This window comes from Podarcis melisellensis (assembly GCF_964234715.1).
Source record: "Podarcis melisellensis genome assembly, chromosome: 18".
NCBI lineage: Eukaryota > Metazoa > Chordata > Lepidosauria > Squamata > Lacertidae > Podarcis > Podarcis melisellensis.
This window is the reverse complement of record NC_138536.1, coordinates 6,655,121-6,681,654: the sequence shown is the minus strand read 5'-3', so window position 1 is coordinate 6,681,654 and position 26,534 is coordinate 6,655,121. Positions and strand designations below refer to the sequence as shown.

Sequence of the window (26,534 nt, the reverse complement as noted above, 5' to 3'; positions counted from 1 at the left end):
CGGGTTGGGCTAGATCACCCTCAGGGTCCCTTCCAACTCCATGATCCTATGACAGGCATAGGCAAATTTGGCCCTCCAGATGTTTTTGGCCTACAGCTCCCATGATCCCTGGCTACAACTGATTGGTTCAAAATTGGGAAAGGAGTATACAAGGCTGTATATTGTCTCCCTGCTTATTTAACTTATATGAAGAATTCATCATGCGAAAGGCTGGGCTGGATGAATCCCAAACCGGAATTAAGATTGCCGGAAGAAATATTAACAACCTCAGATATGCAGATGACACAACCTTGATGGCAGAAAGTGAGGAGGAATTAAAGAACCTTTTAATGAGGGTGAAAGAGGAGAGTGCAAAATATGGTTTGAAGCTCAACATCAAAAAAACGAAGATCATGGCCACTGGTCCCATCACCTCCTGGCAAATAGAAGGGGAAGAAATAGAGGCAGTGAGAGATTTTACTTTCTTGGGCTCCATGATCACTGCAGATGGTGACAGCAGTCACGAAATTAATAGACACCTGCTCCTTGGGAGAAAGGCGATGGCAAACGTAGACAGTGTCTTAAAAAGCAGAGACATTACCTTGCCAACAAAGGTCCGTATAGTTAAAGCTATGGTTTTCCCAGTAGTGATGTATGGAAGTGAGAGCTGGACCATCAAGAAGGCTGATCGCCAAAGAATGGATGCTTTTGAATTCTGGTGCTGGAGGAGACTCTGGAGAGTTCCATGGACTGCAAGAAGATCAAACCTCTCCATTCTGAAGGAAATCAGCCCTGAGTGCTCACTGGAAGGACAGATCCTGAAGCTGAGGCTCCAAGACTTTGGCCACCTCCTGAGAAAAGAAGACTCCCTGGAAAAGACCCTGATGTTGGGAAAGATGGAGGGCGCAAGGAGAAGGGGACGACAGAGGACGAGATGGTGGGACAGTGTTCTCGAAGCTGCCAACATGAGTTTGACCCAACTGCGGGAGGCAGTGGAAGACAGGAGGGCCTGGCGTGCTCTGGTCCAGGGGGTCACAAAGAGGCGGACACGACTAAATGACTAAACAACAAGAATGACAACATCTGCCTATGCCTGATCTGTGACTTCATGGCCTCATTTAAGGACTTGGTAAACTTTGACCATGGAGAAGGAAGGTCACTCGCCTAGAGCGGCCTTCCTTCCCTCCTAGCTGGGAGCCGGAACCATAGACGTCTAACCAACCAAAAGCCCAGAGTTTCCACTTCCGGCTGGGCTCTCTCTACAGGGGAAGCGCTCAACCTCCCGTTGGAGTCCAGAGAGGGCGGAAGTGGGGGGTTGCACGTGACCGGAAACGCGTTCCTTCTTCCTTCCGGCAACCCACCTCCGCTTCCTGTTTACGGCGGAGCGACGAGAGGAAACGAAAGTCGAAGGGTGGGGGCGGGCGCTGATATGTTCGTGAGGTGAGGGGGGGAGGGGGAGGAAAAAAGTGGGGGGGAGGGGCGCTTTCGACGCCGCCATGAAGAAGTTCTTCCAGGATATCAAAGCGGAGCTGCAGTTCAAGGGAGCCGGGCCGGGCCAGAAGCTCAGCGAGTCGCCTAGGTAACCAGCCCCCCCCTCTGCGAATGGTGGGCGGGGTCCCCGTGGGGGAGGGGGAGAAGAGAAGGAGGGGCAGGGAAGGGGGCTCCCCAAAGGTCATTCAGTGTTTCCCAACCTTGTGCCTCCAGCTGTTTTTGAACTACAACTCCCATCATCCCTGACTAGCAAGACCAGTGGCAAGGGATGATGGGAATTGTAGTCCAAAAACAGCTGGAGGCACAAGGTTGGGAAACACTGATATTAGTCCAGCCCCCGCTGCAAGGCAGGGGTCTCAACAAGACAGAGGGCCATACAATGTTGAATCAGGCCAGTGGCTCACAAAGTCGGGTGTGGCCCATTCCATTTTGCCGCCCGAGGTTAAATGGGAAAGTACAGTCCTGCCATTGAAAATAGGGACAGCCTATTCCATATTTTCCAACATTTCCCTGATGAAAATAGGGATGTCTTATTCTATCCCCTCCAACATTTCTCCAATGAAAATTTGTTGTTGTTTAGTCGTGTCCGACTCTTCGTGCCCCCCTGGACCAGAGCATGCCAGGCCCGCCTGTCTTCCACTGCCTCCCGCAGTTTGGTCAAACTCATGCTGGTAGCTTCGAGAACACTGTCCCACCATCTCGTCCTCTGTCGTCCCCTTCTCCTTGTGCCCTCCATCTTTCCCAACATCAGGGTCTTTCCCAGGGAGTCTTCTCTTCTCATGAGGTGGCCAAAGTATTGGAGCCTCAGCTTCAGGATTTGTCCTTCCAGTGAGCACTCAGGGCTGATTTCCTTCAGAATGGAGAGGTTTGATCTTCTTGCAGTCCATGGGACTCTCCAGAGTCTCCTCCAGCACCAGAATTCAAAAGCATCCATTCTTCGGCGATCAGCCTTCTTTATGGTCCAGCTCTCACTTCCATACATCACTACTGGGAAAACCAGAGCTTTTACTATACGGACCTTTGTTGCTTTCAGCCAAACTGGAGGGAGATGCTTCCTTCCAACTTCCTCCTGCGCCTCAAGTCACAAGGCTGCTCCTGTAGAACTCAGGAGGGAAGAGGAGCGAGACCAAACTAGAATGTCTTGGCCCTGCCTTGTCCTTGGCTCTGGGTCCAGTCACAAGGAGCACCAGCCACCACTCAGAGCATGGTTCAGGAACAACCATCTCAGTCAAGGAAAGCATGCGCGTTTGGGGGGAAATGCGGCCATAGCCTGCAGAACCAGGAGGGGAGGAACTTTATTACAAAACTTTTGTTGTTGTTGTTGAGTCATTTAGTCGTGTCCGACTCTTGGTGACCCCCTGGACCAGAGCACACCAGGCCCTCCTGTCGTCCGCAGTTTGGTCAAACTCATGCTGGTAGCTTCAAGAACACTGTCCCACCATCTCGTCCCACCACCTTCCATCCCAGTCAGAACAGCTTTTCTGCCTAATGTTCACTCAGAATATTTGAAGCCATGGGTTCGAGTTCTGCCCTCTAGAGCAGGAGAAAACAAGCTTGTTCCCTCCTCCATGAGACAGCCCTTCAGAGGCTTGAAGATGGCTCTCCTATCTCCTCCCAGTCTCCTCTTTTCCAAGCTAAACATACCCAGCTCCTTCAAACGCTCCTCATTAAGCTTAGCTTGCAGACCCTTGATGGTTGCAGCTTGTCAACATCCTTCGTAAATTGTGGTGCCCAGAATTGGGCGTGGGTGGTGCTGTGGGTTAAACCACAGAGCCTAGGACTTGCCGATCAGAAGGTCGGCGGTTCGAATCCCCGCGACGGGGTGAGCTCCTGTTGCTCGGTCCCTGCTCCTGCCAACCTAGCAGTTCGAAAGCACGTCAAAGTGCAAGTAGATAAATAGGTAGCGCTCCGGCGGGAAGGTAAACGGTGTTTCCGTGCGCTGCTCTGGTTCACCAGAAGCGGCTTAGTCCTGCTGGCCACATGATCCGGAAGCTGACGCCGGCTCCCTAGGCCAGTAAAGTGAGATGATTGCCGCAACCCCAGAGTCGGCCACGACTGGACCTAATGGTCACGGGTCCCTTTCCCTTTACCTATTACTTCCCTTGATCTGGATACTAGACGTCTCTTGATGCAGCAAAGAATAGCATTAGCCTTTTTTGCTGCTGCATCACACAGTTGACTCATGTTCAACTTGTGGTCCACCAAGACCCCTAGATCCTTTCCACATGTACCCCTAGCAAGCCAGGTGTCCCCTCATCCTATATTTGTGCATTTGGTTCTTCCTGCCTAAGTGCAGAACCTTACATTTGTCCTTATCAAAATCCGTTTTGTTAGCTTGCGCCCAGTTCTCCAATCCATTAAGGTCTTTTTGAATCCCGATTCTGCTTCCTGCGGCATTCGCTACCCCTCCCAGTTTGGTGTCACCTGCAGATTTGACGAGCGTCCCCTCAATTCCTTCATCCAAGACGTTCGGGGGGGGGGGGGCTCTGGCTGCAATTGGGTGCTCCCCAGCCCCTTTGTGATGGTGCTGTGACACTGTGGGGACAGTGGTGGCTGGACAGAGTCCATACTGCCCTGGCTTCTCTGCTGAGCTGCATTTGCCAGGATGAGCAGAAGACCCCACCCCAGAGTGGTGTATGTACCCCCTTCACTATATCAGTCTCTTTTTTCTCCTGGGAGTATTTCTCTGTTTTGCGTGGAATTCCCTGCGCTATATGAATAGGTGTGTAAGTCATCTTCCTGCTCGTTTATGTGTAATTGGGCAGGTACGTAGCCAGCCGTGCCCTGAGAGTTGTGAAAGACTGTAAGCTCCAATCCCAGCTCAGCCTGGGATGTACTCAGTAACTTCTAGGCGGAGGCTTTTAAACATCAAGAAACAGATCGGCTCCATCTTGAAAGGCATTGGAGTTTAAACAGGCTGGTTGTGTGTGTGTGTGTGTGTGTGTGTGTGTGTGTATCTATATCTATCTATCTATCTATAATAAATATTGATGATTTTTAGTTTTATAGTAAAGGTAAAGGTAACCCTGACCATTAGGTCCAGTCACAGACGACTCTGGGGTTACGTGCTCATCTTGCTCTATAGGCCAAGGGAGCCGGCGTTTGCCCACAGACAGCTTCCAGGTCATGTGGCCAACATGACTAAGCTGCTTCTGGAGAACCAGAGCAGCGCACGGAAACGCCGTTTACCTTCCTGCCTATTTATCTACTTGCACTTTGACGTGCTTTCAAACTGCTAGGTGGGCAGGAGCAGGGACCGAACAACGGGAGCTTGCCCCATTGCGGGGATTTGAACTGCTGACCTTCTGATCGGCAAGCCCTAGGCTCTGTGGTTTAGACCATAGCGCCACCCGGGTCCCTTTTAGTTTTATACATTTCAATAATTTTACAGTCATTTTAACATTTCAAAGCCTGACTTCCTTCTTTCTGCGGTTCCTTAAATTTATTTTTAATACTTTCTTCATATCCAAATTAACTTAATTTATTCATCAGCTTTAAGTATATACTTTTTAAATAAAACTGCAGGTTATTAAAATAACCCTGCCAGTGTTCTTATCTGTTTACGGTTTGCTTGGAAACATTCAGTGGTCCGTGTACCTATTAGTTCTCTTTGTTGGCGCAATATTCCCGCCGTTTTATGAAACTCCTTCTGCAGGGGTGAGGGATCTGTGGCCCATCAGATGTTGTTAGGACTACATTTCCCATCATCCCTGACTGGGGCTAGTGGGACTTGGAGCCCAACAACAGCTAGAAGACCTCAAGTTCCTCAGCCCTGCCTTATGGCTTAAAAACCAAGCTAGTCTTCTCTTGCACTTGCTCCTTCCTTATGGGAGCTCTTCTGTAGCTTTCTTGACCCAGCTCTTTAGCTACACTCGCACCTTCTCTCTCTTTTTAAAAAACGTTTTTATTTATACTTTTCAAGTTGAACCATTTCATTAGTTTTACGACCAATTTAACACTTCAACATTTGACTTCCTTCCCCCTCTTTCTGCGGTTCCTTAAATTTATTTTTTAGTAACTTCTGCATTTTCAAATCCATTTAATTTGCTTGTTTAATTATCTACTTTAAATATATACAGTGGTGCCCCGCAAGACGAAATTAATTCGTTCCTCAATTTTTGTCGTCTAGCGAATTTTTCGTCTTGCGAAGCACGAAATCCCATAGGAATGCATTGAAAATCAATTAATGCGTTCCTATGGTCAAAAAAAGTCTAAACAAAGCCAAATTTGGTACAACAACAGTTTATTAACTGCTCTTTAAAGTCACACATACTGTAAAGAGCAGTTCAAAAACTGAAGGGAAAATAAATTAACTTTATAAACAAAACATGTCTTTGTTTTTAGACGTCGCGAGACGTTTTCGTCTTGCGAAGCAAGCCCATAGGGGAAATTCGTCTTGCGAGGCAAATCGAAAACGGAAAAACCTTTCGTCTAGCGAGTTTTTTGTCTTGCGAGGCATTCGTCTTGCGAGGTACCACTGTACTCTTACAAAACTGCAGGTTATTACAGTAACCCTGCCGATGTTTTTATCTGTTTGCAATTTATCTGTTAATATTCAGCAAGCCATTTCCATTCTTTTATTTAAAAAAGTTGTCTTGATTTCTTATTCTTCTGGTAAGTTTCACCCTTTCTGCATGTTCCATAAGTTTTTGTATCCATTCTTCCTTTGCTGGGACGACTTTTTCTTTCCACTTTTGGGGAGGTAAGGTAAAGGGTAAAGGGACCCCTGACCATTAGGTCCAGTCGTGGCCGACTCTGGGGTTGCGGCGCTCATCTTGCTTCATTGGCCAAGGGAACTGGTGTACAGCTTCTGGGTCATGTGGCTAGCATGACTAAGCCGCTTCTGGTGAACCAGAGCAGCGCACGGAAACACCGTTTACCTTCCCGCCAGAGCTGTACCTATTTATCTATTTGGACTTTGACGTGCTTTCGAACTGCTAGGTTGGCAGGAGCAGGGACCGAGCAACGGGAGCTCACCCCGTCGCGGGGATTCGAACTGCTGACCTTCTGATTGGCAAGTCCTCGGCTTTGTGGTTTAACCCACAGCGCCACCTGCGTCCCTTTGGGCAGGTAGCATTCATTAAATACATTTCTATGCAATTCAGGTAGTTCTGTCCCTACAATTCCCGAAAGAATTTTGGGCACACTGGAATCTTCTCGAACAGGTTTTCTCATTTGCTCACACCTTCACCTTCATCTCGAGGTAGAGGTGACTGGAGGCAGATACTGCTCCTGTCGCTTCTCTGTGTTCATGGCGAAGAGCAGAAGGAACAGGTCCAGGGCTGCGGGCTGGGGATTGGCAGTGTTGCCCAGTGCTGCCAGCCCTGCCTCCAGCTGCTGAGGGCCGCCGCCTGGAAGGGGTTGGCCACTTGTGATCCTCAGGGCGACAGTTCTGTTTGACAGGCTCCCTGGCGCTTGTGTTCCTTGCTGGGCATTCAAAGCACTTGTGCTTCTCTGCCCTCAAATAATAATTTATTATTTATACCTCGCCCATCTGGCTGGGTTTCCCCAGCCACTCTGGGCGGCTTCCAACAGAATATTAAAATACAATAACCTATTAAAAGCTTCCCTGAACAGCGCTGCCTTCAGATGTCTTCTAAAAGTCAGATAGTTGTTTATTTCCTTGACATCTGATGGGAGGGCGTTCCACAGGGCGGGTGCCACCACCGAGAAGGCCCTCTGCCTGGTTCCCTGTAACTTGGCTTATCGCAGTGAGGGAACCGCCAGAAGGCCCTCGGCGCTGGACCTCAGTGTCCGGGCAGAACGATGGGGGTGGAGATGCTCCTTCCGGTATACTGGGCCAAGGCCGCTTAGGGCTTTCAAGGTCAGCACCAACACTTTGAATTGTGCTCGGAAACGTCCTGGGAGCCAACGTAGGTCTTTCAGGACCTGTGTTATATGGTCTCGGAGGCCGCTCCCAGTCACCAGTCTAGCTGCCGCATTCTGGATTAGTTGTAGTGTCCAACTGGCTTTCAAAGGTAGCCCCACGTAGAGCGCATTGCGGTAGTCCAAGCGGGAGATAACCAGAGCATGCACCACTATGGTGAGACAGTCTGTGGGCAGGGAGGGTCTCAGCCTGCAAACCAGATGGAGCTGGTAGACAGCTGCCCTGGACACAGAATTGACCTGCGTTCCCTGGCAACAGTTCTGCTTGACAGGCTCCCTGGCACTTGTGTTCTTTGCTGGGCCTTCAAAGCACTTGTGCTTCTCTGCCCTCAAAGTGTCTCCGTTTCTCCCCAACAGAGAAAGAGCTCCCAAGGAGAAGCCGAAATCTGACCCTCCTCCCAAGTGTCGCCAAGGGCCGACCAATGAAGCTCAGATGGCGGCGGCAGCAGCCCTGGCCCGGCTGGAGCAGAAGCCCAAACCTCGTCCCCCCTCATCCCAAGACGCCATCCGGAATCAGGGTAAAAGGGCGAGGGGCAGGAGTTGCTGGCCTGCGTGGCTTAATGAAAGCTCTCTCTCTTTTTGGTTAGTTGTTGATTTATATCAGGGCTCAGCAACCTTTTTCACCAGGGGGCAAGTCCACTGTCCCTCAGACCATGTGGTGGGCTGCACTATATTTTGAAAAAATAATAATGAACAAATTCCTATGCCCCACAACTAACCCAGAGATGCATTTTAAATAAAAGGACACATTCTACTCCTGTCAAAACACCAGGCAGGCCCCACAAACAACCCAGAGATGCATTTTAAATACCGTATTTTTCACTCCATAGGACGCACCCGACCATAGGACACACCTTGTTTTAGAGGGGGAGAACAAGAAAAAAATTCTCGCCCTCTCTGCTCAGTGCCACTTCAGTGAAGTGGCAGGAGAAACGGAGCCCCTTCCATTTCTCCTCCCGCTTGGCTGAAGGGGCGCTGCGCAGCTCTCCTTCTCTGCTGAAGCCAGGAGAGTCTGAAGCCTGCAGAGCGCAGCGGGAACTCGCGCTGCGCTCCGGAGGCTTCGCATTGCTTTCGCTGAAGCCTGGAGAGCGAGAAGGGTCGGTGTGCACCGACCCCTCTTTCCAGGCTTCAGCAAAAGCAACGCAAAACTTCCGGAGCATGGAGGGAGCGCTCCCTCTGCGCTTCGGAGGCTTCACATTGCTATCACTGAAGCCAAGGAGCCTGCATTCGCTCCATAGGATGCACAAACATTTCCCCTTAATTTTTGGAGGGGAAACAGTGCGTCCTATAGAGCGAAAAATACGGTAAAGGGACACATTCTACTCATGTAAAAACACGCTGATTCCCGGACCGTCCACAGGCCGGATTGAGAAGGCAATTGGGCCGCATCCGGCCCCCGGGCCTTAGGTTGCCTACCCCTGATTTATATGTTCTGAGGATCCAGGGCAGCTCTCTCCACGGAAGGCAAGGGAAAGTGCAGTGCCTGTGCTTTTTGGGCAGTGAATCCAGTTTCCTACACACCTTGTGAAAAAGCCTGCGAAGTGCTGCTCACAGTAGTTGAAATGAACGGCAGCTCTTGCCAAGCTGGAACTCTTGGACCTCCAGCAAAACTGAATGGTGGAAGGTTCAGGATAGGCAAAAGAAAGTCCTTAGGGTGTGGTTAAACTCTGGAACTCCCTGCCACAGGAGGCCCAACTGGGATGGCTTTGAAAGAGGATGGAAAAATCCATGGAGGAAAGGGCTATCAGGGGCAAAGCAATTCTTTGCCTCCAGGGTCAGAGGCAGTAACGCTCCTGAATATCAATTGCTGGAAACCACAGGAGGGGAGAGGCTTTGTGTGTGCTTGGATCCTGCTGGAGCAGCCTTTCTCAACCTGTGGGGCCCCAGATGTTGCTGAACTACAACTCCCATCACCCCTAGCTTGCAAGGCCAGAGCTCAGGGACATCTGGGGACCCACAGGTTGAGAACCGCTGTGCTGGAGGGTTCCCCACAGGCCTCTTGTTGGCCACTGTGAGAACGGGGACTAGATGGGCCATTGTTCTGATCCAGCAGGAATCTTATGTTAATGGGCCTGAGTCACGTCAGTTACAGTGGTGCCCCGCAAGACGGAAAACCCACTAGACGAAAGGGTTTTCCGTTTTGGAGGCGCTACGCAAAACAAATTTCCTTTGGGCTTGCTTCGCAAGACGAAAATGTCTTGCGAGTTCCTGCGGGGTTTTTTCCCCTTCCCCCCCTTTTCCTAAGCCGCTAAGCCGCTTATCAGCTGATCTGCTGATAGGCCGCTTAACAGCTGATCGCTAAAAGCCGCTAAACTGCTAATAGCGCTAATCCGCTAAGCTGTCAATGGGCTTGTTTCGCAAGACAAAAAGACCGCTATACGAAGAGCCTCAGGGAACGGATTAATTTCGTCTTGCGAGGCACCACTGTATTTTCATTGGGTCTACTTGCATTGAACGTACTGGTAATTGTGCACAATGAGAGAGAGGGAGAGGGGGAGGGAGAGGGGGAGAGAGAAAGAAGGTGATGTAAGTTTGGACAGAACTTTAATTTATAGCACACAACCCATGGGTATAGACCCCGAATACAGTGGTACCTCTGGTTGCGAACGTCATCCGTTCCGGAGCCCCATTCGCAACCTGGAAGGAAGGCAACCTGCGTCTGCGCACGTGCGAGTTGCTATTTGCCGCTTCTGCGCATGCACGTGACGTCATTTTGCACATCTGTGCATACGCGAGCAGCGAAACCCGGAGGTAACCCTTTCCGGTAGTTCCGGGTCGCCGCGGGACGCAACCTGAAAAAACGTATCATGAAGCAAACGTAACACGAGGTATGACTGTACTTGGTTGCTCCTCTCCTCAAATTTCACTTTTGATGCATATCTTGGTTTTAATTGTTCTTCTAGTGAAAAAGGAGCTTATGGCTGAAGCAGCAGCAAGCGACAAAGGAGCCGCTGTGGATCAGAAGGTAGGAACAGCTGCGTTTGTCGCCTCGCCATTTATTAGTAGGTTTTTTACCTGCTCTTTCAGTATTTCTTCAAAGGGTTGGGCTTTCCTTCATTTCTTTATTGTTTTAAATTTGTATGCCGCTTTTCTGTGTAAATCTGCTCCAAGCAGCTCACAAATCAAAATTGAGGCATCACTGTTGCAGTAACAATCAGGTGTACAGGTAAATCATTTCAAAACCAATCAATACCTCAGATGGATCTATATCAGGGGTCAGCAACCTGCGGCCCACGGGGGTCGTTTAAACGGCCCACAAGCCACCCCTGAACCGAGCCACCCACGCACTGCGCTAAACCGGTGCAGCGCAGAGCGGGGACTCACTTCCGCAGTGCCGGAAATCATGTCTGTGCAGACGCGACCCAGCGATCTCCGTGGGAGTGAACGGGCCCAGGCGAGGTAAACCTTGCTGACCCTGATCTATATCAGGAGGTGAAGGGGTGATATGATAGCCATGTTCAAATATATAAAAGGATGTCACATAGAGGAGGGAGAAAGGTTGTTTTCTGCTGCTCCAGAGAAGCGGACACGGAGCAATGGATCCAAACTACAAGGAAGAAGATTCCACCTCAACATTAGGAAGAGCTTCCTGACAGTAAGAGCTGTTTGACAGTGGAATTTGCTGCCCAGGAGTGTGGTGGAGTCTCCTTCTTTGGAGGTCTTTAAGCAGAGGCTTGACAACCATATGTCAGGAGTGCTCTGATGGTGTTTCCTGCTTGGCAGGGGGTTGGACTCGATGGCCCTTGGGGTCTCTTCCAACTCTATGATTCTATCATTCTATATCATGGGTCGGCAAACTAAGGCCCGTGGGCCAGATCAGGCCCAACGGCCTTCTGGATCCGGGCCGCAGATGGTCCGGGAATTGCCGCGGGGATCGCCAGTGCGCACGTTCTTTCCCTCTCCCTCACACGGCAGCGGCACTGCCTCCTCCCTCCCTCCTCCCTCCCTCCTCCCTCCCTCCTCCTGGCTTCTCCCTGCCCTGCCTAGAGGAGGAAGGGAGCTGGGTTTGTTGCAGCAGCAACAGCACTTGAGCAGCCGCCATTTTAAGCAGCCCCTCTCCAGAGTCCTTTCGCGCGCCGCTCATCTTCCCGCCGCTGCCAGCCCCTGCCGCTTGCAAGATGCAGGTAAGCAGCCACTGGGGATCGTGGTGCTCTTGCATCATTCCCCCCCCCCAATATAATCCGGCCCCCCACAAGGTCTGAGGGACAGGGGACCCAACCCTTGCTGAAAATGTTAGTTGACCCCTGAGTTAACATATCGTTTGCAGGCCGAAAGCAACAATAGAGACCACCAATTTGCTCATCCCTCCCCCCCCCCCGGAAAAATTTGCTGACCCCTGATCTGTATGAACATTGCAGCAGCTAAAATAATAATAATAATAATAACATAATAACAATTTTTATTTATACCCCACTCATTTGGCTGGGCTTCCCCAGCCACTCTGGGCAGCTTTCAACAACATATTAAAATACAGTGGTACCTCGCAAGACGAATGCCTCGCAAGACGAAAAACGCGCAAGACAAAAGAGTTTTCCGTTTTTTGAGTCGTTCCGCAAGACAAATTTCCCTATGGGCTTGCTTCGCAAGACGAAACATCTTGCAAGTTCTTGCGAGTTTGTTTCCTTTTTCTTAAAGCTGCTAAGCCGTTAATAGCCGCTAAGCCGCTAATAGCCGTGCTTCGCAAGACGAAAAAACTGCAAGACGAAGAGACTTGCGGAACGGATTAATTTCGTCTTGCGAGGCACCACTGTACAGTAATGCATCAAACATTAAAAGCGTCCCTAAAGAGTCGCAAAACAAACTACACTGGGCGTAGGCCTTTTCTTTTTCTTCTTCCAACGGAACGCCTGTCTTAAATCCCCGCCTCTCTTTAGAATTCTTTAGCTGCTCTTCAGGAAGAAGATCCCTCCATGCTATCCGTCTCAGGAGTCTACTTCACTTGCCCTTTAACTGGGGCCACCGTCCGGAAGGATAAAAGAGAGGCGCAAATCAAAAAGGCCATCCTTGAGGTAAGGTTATTTTGGGGAGTGTGTTCTCTGATGCCTCGACAGAGAGTGCATTCCCCCTTGGCTTTATTGCTCTGTTAACAGAAAAAAGAAATGCAAACATAACAAGTTTTGCCTGGGAAAACAAAAGTACCAAAATGCAGCACAGCTGCAAAGGGATAATAAAGTATCATATCATTCAGAATATGTGCATATACCGTATTTTTCGCTCTATAGGACGCACCAGGCCACAAGACGCACCTAGTTTTTGGAGGAGGAAAACAAGAAAAAAATATTCTGAATCTCAGAAGCCAGAACAACAAGAGGGATCGCTGCGCAGTGAAAGCAGCAATCCCTCTTGCTGTTCTGGCTTCTGGGATAGCTGCGCAGCCTGCATTCGCTCCATAAGATGCACACACATTTCCCCTTACCTTTTAGGAGGGAAAAAGTGAGTCTTATAGAGCAAAAAATACGGTATATGTAGCTCCATAACCCAACTGTTTGGAATCCTGCTTCTGAGAGTTCACCAGGCACTGCTATTGTATTTCAAAGCCTATCTCCACAACCTTAGGGAAACGAAACTTCCTCAAATTAAAGCTGAGGTTCACAGAATACTGAATTACATGGCCAATACCAAATAATAAAGGGACACGGGTGGCGCTGTGGGTTAAACCACAGAGCCTAGGACTTGCCGATCAGAAGGTCGGCGGTTCGAATCCCCGTGACGGGGTGAGCTCCTGTTGCTCGGTCCCTGCTCCTGCCAACCTAGCAGTTCGAAAGCACGTCAAAGTGCAAGTAGATAAATAGGTACCACTCCAGCGGGAAGGTAAACGGCGTTGCCGTGCGCTGCTCTGGTTCGCCAGAAGCGGCTTAGTCATGCTGGCCACATGACCTGGAAGCTGTACGCCGGCTCCCTCGGCCAATAAAGCGAGATGAGCGCCGCAACCCCAGAGTTGGTCACGACTGGACCTAATGGTCAGGGGTCCCTTTACCTTTGTACCAAATAATAAAGTATCAATGCATGCAAAGGTTTCCTTTAAAAGTAACACGTATAGATAAAAATAAAAGGAGTTGTAATGTAAAAGATTTTCCAAGTCCGTCTTGATACCATGTGGATTGCTGCATGCAAGACTTAACGTCTGTATATGTATCTCTTGGCAGACAACGCTTTGGGTCCGGCAGTTGTTTTTAAAATTATCAAAGTTTTGTAGAAATAAATAAAAGTCTTCTTCCCCTGGTGAGCTCCATCGTTATGGTGGACAAACGGTTCGATATACAGCCGTACCTCGGAAGTCGAACGGAATCTGTTCCAAAAGTCTGTTCGACTTCCAAAACGTTTGGAAACCAAAGCGTGGCTTCCGATTGGAAGCTTCTGCAGCCAATTGGAAGCTCCGTCGGACATTCAGGTTCCAAAGAACGTTTGCAAACTGGAACACTCACGTCCGGGTTTGCAGCATTCAGGAGCCAAAACGTTCGAGAACTTAAGCTGTTCGAAAACCAAGGTACAACTGTAGTCTTAAATGAACCGGACATACCGGTGGTATTTGCCTATACAGTGGTACCTCGGGTTACATACGTTTCAGGTTACGTACACTTCAGGTTACAGACTCCGCTAACCCAGGAATATTACCTTGGGTTAAGAACTTTGCTTCAGGATGAGAACAGAAATCGTGCGGCAGCAGCAGGAGGCCCCGTTAGCTAAAGTGGTGCTTCAGGTTAAGAACAGTTTCAGGTTAAGAACGGACCTCTGGAACGAATTAAGTACTTAACCCGAGGTACCACTGTATATATTGAATGACCATGTGCCTCTGTACAAGAAATCAAACCACGCTGCATAGCTCTGCCTTTGGGATCCTTCTAGTTTGTAAGGCGCCTTTTCAAGAAGGGAGTCTGCCAAGCCCTTGAATACCTGCAACTCAAGTTATTAAGATTAGAGGCCTTTCAAGATTTGGCAGAACAGCCCAGGGCATTTCTGTTTCTTCAACTCCCCAGCATGCTGCCCAAGACCCCGTGGCTGCTGCCATCATGGAAATCCACACTTGCAACAGGGACCGGGAAAAGGTCAAACTCGGAGTGGAGACCATCGCAAAGTAAGTGGAGCCTGGTGGCTGTTGGTGTCTGCCGCCCCCCCCCTCTTTTTTTGTAATAATTTTTTAATTAAGTTTTACCATTTAATATTCAACACAATTATCATATATAAAAAATAGAATAAAACAAAACTCCCCACCCCATGCCTTCCCTCCGCTTCCCCTTCTGGTTCTTTAACAATTTGCCACTTCTGCTTAAATTTTCTCTAATTTTTCATCTTTTAGCTGAATGCTCTTACATTTTTATCATTTTTGTACCGAATTTTCTTCCGGTTACTTCTTACCTTTCATTAATTTCCATGTTGCCGTTTCTTAACCTTTACTCTGGTTTTCTTAACCGCTAAGTGTTTTACTCAAACCCTTCTAGTGAGTCCATTTCCTTACAATATTTCTGTAAATACAACACGCTCCCCAGTCTTTTTTTAAAGTCTCTGTTGTCTTTGTCTTGAGTTTCACCATTTCTGCATATTCCATATGTTTACCTTGCCATTCTTCTTCCGTTGGTGTCTTGTCTTCTTTCCTTTTTGGGGCTACTAAAATCCTAGCCCTCCAGATGTTTGGGACTACAATTCCCATCATCCCTAGCTAACAGGACAAGTGGTCAGGGATGATGGGAATTGTAGTCCCAAACCTCTGAAGGGCCAGAGTTTGCCTATGCCTGTCCTAGCCGCTGTTGTAGCTTCCGTGAATAGCTTCTTCTGCTCTTCTGGCAATTCCTGCCCTATAATACCTAAAAAGAAAACTTATTCTTTTAAATTTTAATTTGAATTCAGCCTGGTCTTTTATTTCCCTTATCTTCCCTCCCCCTCCCATTTTATGAAGATTACCCGCTCTGAGACCCCAAAGCTAATTCTCCCCTGGCCTCCTCGCTGGCCCAAGTAGGACCAATTCAGCCAGCTAGCCCTGGAGATTGTTGTTGTTGTTTAGTCATTTAGTCGTGTCCGCCTCTTCATGACCCCCGGACCAGAGCATGCCAGGCACTCCTGTCTTCCACTGCCTCCGGCAGTTTGGTCAGACTCATGTTTGTAGCTTTGAGAACACTGTCCAACCATCTCGTTCTCTGTCGTCCCCTTCTCCTTGTGCCCTCCATCTTTCCCAACATCAGGGTCTTTTCCAGGGAGTCTTCTCTTCTCATGAGGTGGCCAAAGTCTTGGAGCCTCAGCTTCAGGATCTGTCCTTCCAGTGAGCACTCAGGGCTAATTTCCTTCAGAATGGAGAGGTTTGATCTTCTTGCAGTCCATGGGACTCTCCAGAGTCTCCTCCAGCACCATAGTTCAAAAGCATCCATTCTTCGGCGATCAGCCTTCTTTATGGTCCATCCTGGAGTTTAACTAATGCTTATTTCCCTTAAATTGATTTCTGAATTTTGAATTTTATTGTTATTCATGTTTTTATACCGTATTTATGCTGCTTTTACAATTAAGTGTTTTATATTTTTTGTTAGCCGCCCTGAGCCCGGTTTTTGAACCGGGAAGGGCGGGGTATAAATAAAAAAATATTATTATTATTATTATTATTATTATTATTATTATTATTATTAAGGGGGGGAAACCCTTCTGACAAGCCTCCTATTTAAAAAAAACCTATGAAAATGGTATAAAAAGTCCCTATTGAACTTGGTGCTACTTCCTTTTGAGAGGAAGCTTGCGTGAACTGGTGCCCAGAATGACAACTTGCCTTCCTTCCCAAGGTACCTTGACAACATCCACCTCCACCCAGAGGAAGAGAAGTACCGGAAAATCAAACTGCAGAACAAAGTGTTCCAGGTGGGTGCCTTTCAGAGGAGGGAGCTGCTGGAGTGCAACTCCTCTCGTCCCAGACAACTGTCCCTGCCAGCAGCTGGGTCTTGTGGGAGTTGAGGACCCAGTAATGGGACGCGGGTGGCGCTGTGGGTTAAACCACAGAGCCTAGGGCTTGCCGATCAGAAGGTCGGCGGTTCGAATCCCTGCGACAGGGTGAGCTCCCGTTGCTCAGTCCCTGCTCCTGCCAACCTAGCAGTTTGAAAGCACGTCAAAGTGCAAGTAGATAAATAGGTACCGCCCCAGCGGGAAGGTAAACGGCGTTTCCGTGCGCTGCTCTGGTTTGCCAGAAGCGGCTTAGTCCTGCTGGACACATGACCCGGAAGCTGTACGCCGGCTCCCTCGGCCAATAAAGCGAGATGAGCGCCGCAACTCCAGAGTCGTCCGTGACTGGACCTAATGGTCAGGGGTCCCTTTACCTTTACCTAATGTCCACGTTCCCAAACCCTGCTCTCGCTAGAGCTTGGCAGAAACCATCTCACAGAAAAATGAAGTGAAGGATAAGCCCCATTTGGCATGTCAGCTCAGGGAGCTGAGATCGCTTGAAGCTAAGATTGTTGTGACATCAGGTGTGGGGCAGGTAGGCGTGGTTTGGGGCGAGGCTCATGCTGGGTCAGATTTGGCCCACAGCTCACAGGGTCTCTGCCCCTCGCTTAAATCGCCTAATATTGTTGAACAGACTTTGGCAGAGGGTGCAAAGGCAAGCAACATAAAACTGAAATAACCAGCCTCAGGGAGTTGTGTGGGATGGCAGGAAAGGCTTGCAGGAAAAGAAATAAACAGCACGGATTCGTTTGGCTTCCTCCTAGGAAAGGATCCACTGCCTGGAGGGGACGCACAAGTTTTTCCAGGCCGTTGGGTTTGAAATGGCCACCCTCAGTGTCCCGGGACAAGGTAAGGCTCAACGTAGCAGCTGAAAGGCTGAGCTGCGGACGGGAAGGTGCCGGCTCACAAACTCACAAGGTGGCCCTGGGTGAGCCGCACAGAATCTCTGCAAGCTGCAGATGGAGACAAGGATAAGACCTGCCGAACTTGCAGGATTGTCGCCAGGATTACAAGGCGAGAAGCACTTTGAACACTGTACAGAATGCTTCTGGTTTCAATTAGGTCAGATGGGGGATTCCTGGTGTGAGGGTTTCTCCAGGCCGCTTTAAGTTCCCTTGTGATTGGAAGCTTTTCTGTCCATCTTCAAGCCACATTTTAAGAGCTGCTGCGGTGGAGATGTACAGCGGACGCTCGGGTTGCGAACGTGATCCGTGCGGGAGGCACGTTCGCGACCCACAGCGCCGCGTCTGCGCACGGGTGGGTCGCGATTCAGCGCTTCTGCACATGTGTGAAGCGCGATTTAGTGTGCCTGTATTTATTTTAAGTCTATCTCCATCTTCTCCTCCTCTTCGTGAATTGCTATCTGGGAGAAGTTGCATTGCAAGAAGTTCCTGCAGATATTATTACTATTAAGTTTATATGCCACCCATCTAACAGGGTTCCCCCAGCCACTCTGGGCAGCTCTTGACAAAATATTAAGAACACAACAGAACATCAAACATTTAGAACTTTGCTATACAGTGCTGCCTTCAGATGTCTTCTAAAAGCTATATAGGTCTTTATCTCCTTTTGGGAGGGTGTTCCCTGTAGCTTTGCTTCTTGCAGGGAGGGAACTGGCAGAAGACCCTCAGAGCTGGACATCAGCGTCTGGGCTGTAGAGGAAGAGCATTTTTATAATCCGTATCAAATAACTACAAAATAAGGAAGCGATATTCTTGGGATAGCCAAGTGGAATTTTCTCCTTTACAATCCTTGACAGTTCCTCTATTTTAGGGGTGAGGAAGATCAGACAAGGGAGCCAAGTGTGGCCTTCTGGACCTGTGTCCCTGACCACTGGGACTCTGCCCCAGGCCTCTTCCCTCCCCATACCAAGCCCAACAGGAGAAACTTTTGTCCATGTTCTGGGAGGAGTCACCACTGAGAAGGCCCTCTTCCACATTCCCACCTGGTGGGACCAAGACCCAAGCTCTCTCTCCTATTCCTTTGTATTACTAAAGCATGTATTATTATTATTATTATTATTATTATTATTATTATTATTATTACCCCGCCCATCTGGCTGGGTTTCCCCAGCCACTCTGGGCAGCTCCCAACAGAACATTAAAAACATGATACAAGATCAAACATTAAAAACTTCCCTGAACAGGGCTGCCTTCAGATGTCTTCTAAAAGTCAGGTAGTTGTTTATTTCCTTGACATCTGATGGGAAGGCGTTCCACAGGGAGGGCGCCACCACCGAGAAGGCCCTCAGAGCTGGGCCTCAGTGTCCAAGCTGAACGATGGGGGTGGAGATGCTCCTTCAGGTATACAGGGCCGAGGCTGTTTAGGGCTTTAAAGGTCAGCCCCAACACTTTGAATTGTGCTTGGAAACATACTGGGAGCCAGTGAAGTTCCTTTAGAACTGGTATTATATGGTTCCGGCGGCGGCTCCCAGTCCCCAGTCTAGCTGCCGCATTCTGGATTAGTTGTAGTTTCTGAGTCGCCTTCAAAGGTAGCCCCACAGAGAGCAGTGGTCTAAGCAGGAGATAACCAGAGCATGGACCACTCTGGCGAGACAGTGCGCAAGCAGGCAGGGTCTCAGGTGAGCTGGTGAACAGCTGCCCTGTGATGGGTCTGGAAGCCTTTCGCAAGGAATACCTCTGCTCCTTCAGAGATATATTTACAGTCTGTCTGTACAGTATTTACAAGGTACAGAACATAGCTTCAAGTGTCCGAATCCTCTGTAGCAGATCCAGGAAGTGGGAGCTTTCGGCTCCTCCTCCAGCAGAGGAGCTTGGGAACCCCTAAGCGCCTCCTCTGTTCCCTGCATTTTAACCCCCTCCTGTCCTGTGCTGAAGGAATGGGCATTGAATCTCCCTCTGTCCCTGAACTGGTTGGGTGGTGTTGCTGCTCTCCAGCATCCGGGAGCATCCTTGCCGCTTGAGTTCCATTTGCTTGTCCTCCTCACCCTCTCCTGTCTTCTCTAAAGGCTCCTGTTCTCCCCCCTCCCTAAGCTCCGGGGCATTCCCTGGCAGCCCCGTGACATGCCCTGGTCACAGAATTAACCTGCGCTTCCATGGACAGCTATGAATCCGAAACGACTCCCAGGCTGCTCACCTGGTCCTTTAGGGGCAGTTACCCCATTCAGGGATGGGACGCGGGTGGTGCTGTGGGTTAAACCACAGAGCCTAGGGCTTGCTGATCAGAAGGTCGGCGGTTCATAGAATCATAGAATCCTAGAGTTGGAAGAGACCCCAAGGGCCATCGAGTCCAACCCCCTGCCAAGCAGGAAACACCATCAGAGCACTCCTGACATATGGTTGTCAAGCCTCTGCTTAAAGACCTCCAAAGGAGGAGACTCCACCACACTCCTTGGCAGCAAATTCCACTGTCAAACAGCTCTTACTGTCAGGAAGTTCTTCCTAATGTTTAGGTAGAATCTTCTTTCTTGTAGTTTGGATCCATTGCTCCGTGTCCGCTTCTCTGGAGCAGCAGAAAACAACCTTTCTCCCTCCTCTATGTGACATCCTTTTATATATTTGAACATGGCTATCATATCACCCCTTAACCTGGGCTTCCATGGACAGCTATGAATCCCTGTGACGGGGTGAACTCCTGCTGCTCGGTCCCTGCTCCTGCCAACCTAGCAGTTTGAAAGCACGTCAAAGTGCAAGTAGATAAATAGGTACCGCTCCGGTGGGAAGGTAAACGGCGTTCGCCAGAAGTGGCTTAGTCCTGCTGGCCACATGACCCGGAAGCTGTACGCCGGCTCCCTCGGCCAATAAAGCGAGATGAGCGCCGCAGCCCCAGAGTCGGCCACGACTGGGCCTAATGGTCAGGGGTCCCGTTACCTTTACCTTACCCCATTCAGGACCAGGGAGTCCTCCACACCTGCCCACCCCCTGTCCCCTTAGCAAGCTCTGAGTGCTAAGAGGATCCCTCTGTTTCCCTCCGCTCTCCATCCTTTTAGAAGAGGCCACAGAGGACTTCTATGTCCTGAAGGAGGGGAAGCTGGGCGACCTGAAGGAGCACAAGGAGAAGCTTCTGAGCGGGGAGCCGCTCCGGGCCCAGCTGGACCGCCAGCTCCGCGTCTTCAAGCCGTCCCCCCAGGCCTCCCACTTCGAGCTGCCAAGCGACTTCTTCAGCATCACCGCCGAGGAGCTCAAGCGGGAACAGAGGCTCCGGTGAGTGATCCCGCCTCAACTGAAAGGCTCACCGGCCACACGTTGTTGTTTTTTTAATTATTACTAATTTTATTAGATTTTCCACAAATATAACAAAAACCACAAAGCCAAATAACACACAAAAACAAAGCAATGCACAAATAATAACAACAAACTTAATTCTTTGAAAATACCACCTTTTTAAACCTCTTAATTGACTTCCTCTATTTTTTTAAAAACAGATATTTATTAAAGTTTTCAATATTAATACAATAAAAATCAAAAAGAAAAAATAACAAAAATACAAAAATAAAAATAATTAAAAACACACACAGTTTCCATTACTTATTTTCCATTAACTTATTTCCCAGACCTCCTCATACCTCCCTTTTTTGTATTCCAATTCAGATTGTTAGTTCAGCAAATCCTTATCAATAAATTTTAACCTGCTTCTAGACCTTTTTTCCCCCATATTCTTTTAAAACATTACAGCTGGAAACCACTTAATTTCTATCCGACATCGTTCTAACATTCATTGATTTTGCAATATTTCTGTAAATGGTCTTTAAATTTCTTCCAGTCTTCTTCCGCCAACTCTTCTCCCTGGTCTCGGATTCTGCCAGTTAATTGACTTCCTCTAGTCCCTCCCTCCTGAGTTTCTTTATAATTGAATGTAACGGCTTTTCAATGTCATTATTAAACTAAAGATCAGTCCAACACAGGCCACGCGTTTTTGTCTCCCCAGCTCAGTCCGGGGGTTGCTTTGAAAATCATTTTTTAAAAAACATTTCGCAGAACATCAGGACTTGAACCCAGGAAGCTGTTGCTTCGCAGGGCCGTTACGTTGTTAAAAGCACTCCACAATGGCAAACCTATTTTAAAACGGCTCCCTTAACTTTAAGCCACAGATTGAGTCTCCTGCCAGTGTGCCTGGGAACGGGGACTTTGGTTTCCACATCCCATAATCTTACCTTATATTTATTTACGGCTATTAGCCCATAAAATATGTACAAACATAAAAGCACAGAAGCATAAAAACCAATACATCGAACGACAGAAGAGGAACACCACGATGCGAGAGTGGGACATTGAGCAGTGACAAATAACAGCTTGGGGCCCGGAAAGATCCGAGGGACGGTTCACAGAGAAAGGAGAACTGGAGACGAGATCCGTCATGCACTCTCAACACACATCCCATAATACCAGGGGTCAGCAAACTTACTGCACCTTGGGCCGGTGTCTCCAGTGCCCATCGCGCAGCGGGCCAGAGGGCGGGGGAGCGCATGCCCATATGCGTGCGCACACACAATTTCCGGCGCACTTTCGGGTCGGAGGAGCACCGGAAATTGCATGGGCCTCCTCTGACCCGGATGTGCACCAGAAATAACGCTTGCGCATGCGCTATTTCCGGCGCTCCTCCAACCCGGAAGTGGGCACCAAAAGAAGGAAAAGGCAGCCAGTGCAGGGCTGCTTTGAATGAGGTCCTCATTGTATTTTAGATCTGGAAACCGCTGCGGATGTGTCGGCGACACCAGTTGTTGGGTCCAATGCGTTCCAATGTGGTCCCTCTTTCTTTTGCTTCTGAAGGACAGAAGCGGTTGAGAAGGCATCGATGCTGAGAACGAAAGCCATGCGGGAGAAAGAGGAGCAGAGGGAGCTGAGAAAGTACAACTACGCCCTGCTGCGCATCCGCTTCCCGGACGGGTACATCTTACAAGGTACGTGCAAAAGCTCTGGGCGCGAACCAGAGGCCGCCAACCACCCAATGCTCGGTCGTCACAGGTTGCTTCATCCTAAGTTTTTGGGCTGGAAGAATGGATGCCTTAAAGAAATATTATAGCACGATGACCTCGCGAGCAGCGTTAGAAACAGAGATATGAAAGCCAGGAGCTGAATGGCGCCTTAAACCTAGGTTATGGGCGCAGCGATGGAATGTACAGTGGTATCTCGGGTTACATACGCTTCAGGTTACAGACTCCGCTAACCCAGAAATAGTACCTCGGGTTAAGAACTTTGCTTCAGGATGAGAATAGAAATCGCATGACGGCAGCAGCGGGAGGCCCCATTAGCTAAAGTGGTGCTTCAGGTTAAGAACAGTTTCAGGTTAAGAACAGACCTCCGGAACGAATTAAGCACGTAACCAGAGGTACCACTGTATTCTTATAACAAGAATACAAAGCTGAAAAGGAACGAACTGCAGCTAAAATCTTATGGTCGTTTTTCACATGGTCTAGTTCAGGGATCAGCAAACTTTTTCAGCAGGGGGCCTGACCCTCAGACCTTGTGGGGGGGCCGGACTATATTTTGGGGGGAAAATAATGAACAAATTCCTATGCCCCACAAACAACCCAGAGATGCATTTTAAATAAAAGGACACACTCTACTTATGTAAAAACACCAGGCAGGCCCCACAAATAACCCTGAGATGCATTTTAAATAAAAGCACACATTCTACTCATGTCAAAACACCAGGCAGGCCCCACAAATAACCCGGGGATGCATTTTACTAATATTCTTAAAAGCATGGGTAGATTTGCAATAGAGAAACCATGGTTCCTGGGATCCTTTAGAGTGAAGTCACAGGCTTCAAATGCGTGTTGAATGTGCTTCAAATGCATGGCGTGGGTTTGCCCTGAAACCTTCCGAATCTGCAGAAAACACTGGAGAGTAAATTTCCTTTCTTTCTGGCGCAGGGACCTTCTACGCCCGGGAGCCCGTCTCAGCCCTTTACCAGTTTGTGCGAGAGACGCTGCAGAACAACTGGCTCCCCTTTGAGCTGCTGGCCCCCGGAGGCCACAAACTGACCGACGAGAGCATGGCGCTCAATGAATGTGGCCTGGTAAGTGTGGCCACCTTGCTTAAGTCTCCTTGCCAATGACGGGGGGTCAGGTGCGGTCCTGTCCACGTCGAAACCTGGAGCAAGCACCACTGAATTGTTGAATGGTCTCTTTAAATTTGAAGGTTCATTATTGTTCCACAAGATGTGTATGTCTTTAAGGGCCAGAGCAAATAACATGACCTAGTTTTACAGCTGTGAAGCAGTATAGCAGGTGCTGTTAAGTTGTGTTAATTAAGCTGTGTCAGCAATTGGGTATGGTATATAAAGAGCAGCACCCAGCTCTCAGTTCCCTGGGGGTTGGGTTATGCTTATTGATATGTTTAGTGCAAAAGGAGTTTTTTGTTTTTGTTAGTAAAACCTTGCTAAAGTTACCGTATTTTTTTCGCTCTATAAGACGCACCAGACCACAAGACGCACCTAGTTTTTGGAGGAGGAAAACAAGAAAAAAAATTATTTTGAATCTCAGAAGCCAGAACAGCAAGAGGGATCGCTGCGCAGCGAAAGCAGCAATCCCTCTTGCTGTTCTGGCTTCTGGGATAGCTGCGCAGCCTGCATTCGCTCCATAAGACGCACACACATTTCCCCTTACTTTTTAGGAGGGAAAAAGTGACTCTTATAGAGCAAAAAATACGGTATTTTGCGTTCCTTGTAATGTATGGTCTCCCCAGGAAGCTTTCTGTACTGCAACTAATCTGCAAATAGCCAACCTGAATATGATGGGGCTTTCATGTCCCTTAACGGCAGGATCCTTCCTTTGAACTGTGCTCCTCTAAGGAAGCTTGGGTTGGGAAGGACAGCTGTACACCCTGTGTGATTCAGGTGGAATTTTCATTTTGGCCTAGGTGATTTTTGGAAGAACTTGGAGCAGGGCAGGGGAGGGGAGGATGCTAAATGACAAAAGTCTGAAATCTGAGGATACAACAATGCACCCAGACCATATAACACCGGTCTTGAAAGACCTACATTGGCTCCCAGTACGTTTCAAAGTGTTGGTGCTGGCCTTTAAAGCCCTAAGCGGCCTCGGCCCAGTATACCTGAAGGAGCGTCTCCACCCCCATCGTTCTGCCCGGACACTGAGGTCCTGCACCGAGGGCCTTCTGGCGGTTCCCTCCCTGCGAGAAGCGAGGTTACAGGGAACCAGGCAGAGGGCCTTCTCGGTGGTGGCGCCCGCCCTGTGGAACGCCCTCCCACCAGATGTCAAGGAGATAAAGAACTATCTGACTTTTAGAAGACATCTGAAGGCAACCCTGTTTAGGGAAGTTTTATCGTGTTTTTCATATTCTGTTGGGAGCAGCCCAGAGTGGATGGGAAGGTTTGGAGAAAACCTCAGGGGGAATCCAGCTCCCCCTTTTTCCCCAAAGCCGTTTTTTAGAAGTCCATGAGAAAATGACAAAGAGGGAAGAGCAAGAAGAAATGGAAAATGATAGCAGTAGTTCAGAAAATGAGATAAACTGCATGTATATGTTGTGTCTTCTGGGTTGTTTTTTTAAAGCACTACTCAAAGTGTAGACGTACGGAGCTTAAATTTTGAGGTGGATCTTAACTTTATTTGCTGTTGGTGCTAAGGGGAAAATCTGATTATTTTTTCATGTTGATGGTTTCTTGCTTTTTTTGGTTGCTTTTGAGGGAAAGGGGGTTGGTTACCTGTTTTATTGCAAGCACAATACAGTGGTTCCTCAGGTTACATACATTTCAGGTTACGCACTCCTCACCCAGAAATAGTGCTTCAGGTTAAGAACTTTGCTTCAGGATAAGAACAGAAATTGGGCTGCAGCGGCCGCAGGAGGCCCCATTAGCTAAAGTGGTGCTTCAGGTTAAGAACAGTTTCAGGTTAAGAACGGACCTCCGGAACGAATTAAGTACTTATCCCAAGGTACCACTGTACTTTTATCTACACTGCGTTTCACGCAATTTGTAAAGCCACACTGAACTTTGTTTCAATTTTTCCAAAATTTCCATTTCCCCCCGAAAAAATATAGGGGGGACGGACCCCCCCGGTGGCTTCAAATTTTCCAGAAATTTCACACCTCTAGTCCTAATAACGCCAAGTGCCTTTGTTTCTTCCCCAAGGTGCCTTCTGCCCTTCTGACATTCGCCTGGGATGCTGACGTCATGGCGGATATCAAGGCTTCCGGCGGGGAGCGCATGGAGAGCGTGTTGAAGCCGGACCTCCTGCTGGCCGTGCAGACCCTGTCCTGAAAATAAAAGCAAACCGGGATTAGATCCAGCCCCGTCCCTCGTGGTCCCCTTCTCCCGTGTTTCTTACGGACGCTGCTTCGGACGCTCCAGTAACTCCCTGTCTTGTGAACACTAAATGGGGGCGGAAATGGGGGGCGGGGAGGCTGCTGTTTTTCCCTAGTGCGTGTTAGGGGCCTGGAATCAGAATAGCCGTGGCCGGAGCAGTTGCCTCGCCGGGCAGTAGCGCATGGAGGACTGGAAACTGGCTCAAAACGAGTTGGATCAAGAGAGATATTTTTACAGAGCTGCTGCTTTTTCTTCTTTTATTTATAACCTTCCCTCGGAGGGGTCCTAACCTCTTTCTAGCCTCAAAACGAAGCTTCTCACTGGGAAAAAAACAAAGATCAAAACACTACCCTGCCCTGGCGACACGAATCTGCTTGTTCCGAGGGGCCAGGGGCGCTTCCTTTTTGCTTCCGTTCCACAAACCTTGTTCCTCCCCGATCCTGGGCTAGGGAGAAGCTTTTTTTTTTTGTTTCGATTTTGGTCTGTAACTGAGTCAGCCTACAGGCAGGAGAAGCTGTTGGCTTTATTAAAGGAAGATATACTGCCACAGGGACTTGGGGTGTTTTGTCTTCCAGAGCAGCAGGCGATGAGAGTGGCGAACGGCGTGAGGGGAGAGAGGTTGTGGCTTGGGGGTGGAGCATCAGATCCGCATACAAGTGGAAGGGGGGGGGACTCCCTGCTCCTGAATGGGGTAACTGTGCCCCTGAAGGACCAGGTGCGCCGCCTGGGAGTCATTGTGGACTCACAGCTGTCCATGGAGGCGCAGGTTAATTCTGTGTCCAGGGCAGCTGTCTACCAGGTCCATCTGGTACGCAGGATGAGACCCTATCTACCTGCGGACTGCCTCGCCAGAGTGGGGCATGCTCTGGTTATCTCCCGCTTGGACTACTGCCATGCGCTCCATGTGGGGCTGCCTTTGAAAGCGAGTCGGAAACTTCAACTAATCCAGAATGCAGCTGCCAGACTGGTGACTGGGAGCGGCTGCTAGGACCCTATAACACCAGTCCTGAAAGACCTGCATGTATGTTTCCAAGCAC

At 49.1% G+C, this 26,534-nt stretch overlaps 1 protein-coding gene across 3 annotated transcripts; it reads left to right on the top strand.

Moving 5' to 3' along the window:
- Window positions 1–1,424: 1,424 nt before the first annotated feature.
- Window positions 1,425–26,046, top strand: UBXN6 (UBX domain protein 6). 3 transcript variants are annotated; one of them, XM_081895707.1, is made up of 11 exons: window positions 1,425–1,558; window positions 7,714–7,874; window positions 10,260–10,321; window positions 12,231–12,365; window positions 14,334–14,431; window positions 16,119–16,194; window positions 17,037–17,121; window positions 20,222–20,435; window positions 22,002–22,132; window positions 23,108–23,253; window positions 25,324–26,046. In XM_081895707.1, exons 1-11 carry the CDS (start codon window positions 1,476–1,478, stop codon window positions 25,450–25,452), a joined length of 1,320 nt encoding a protein of 439 aa, XP_081751833.1. In that variant the 5' UTR covers window positions 1,425–1,475; the 3' UTR covers window positions 25,453–26,046. The 3 variants fall into 3 exon arrangements, with proteins under 3 accessions (XP_081751833.1, XP_081751834.1, XP_081751832.1); XM_081895708.1 differs by lacking the exon at window positions 1,425–1,558 and adding an exon at window positions 3,998–4,104; XM_081895706.1 differs by lacking the exon at window positions 1,425–1,558 and adding an exon at window positions 4,063–4,192.
- Window positions 26,047–26,534: the final 488 nt, after the last annotated feature.

Coding starts and splice junctions, on each gene's coding strand:
- UBXN6 (XM_081895706.1), top strand. CDS start 4,107: ATGTACCCCCTTCACTATATCAGTCTCTTTTTTCTCCTGGGAGTATTT. Junction 22,133..23,107: donor GGACGGGTACATCTTACAAG/GTACGTGCAAAA, acceptor TTTCTGGCGCAG/GGACCTTCTACGCCCGGGAG. Junction 23,254..25,323: donor CGCTCAATGAATGTGGCCTG/GTAAGTGTGGCC, acceptor TTCTTCCCCAAG/GTGCCTTCTGCCCTTCTGAC.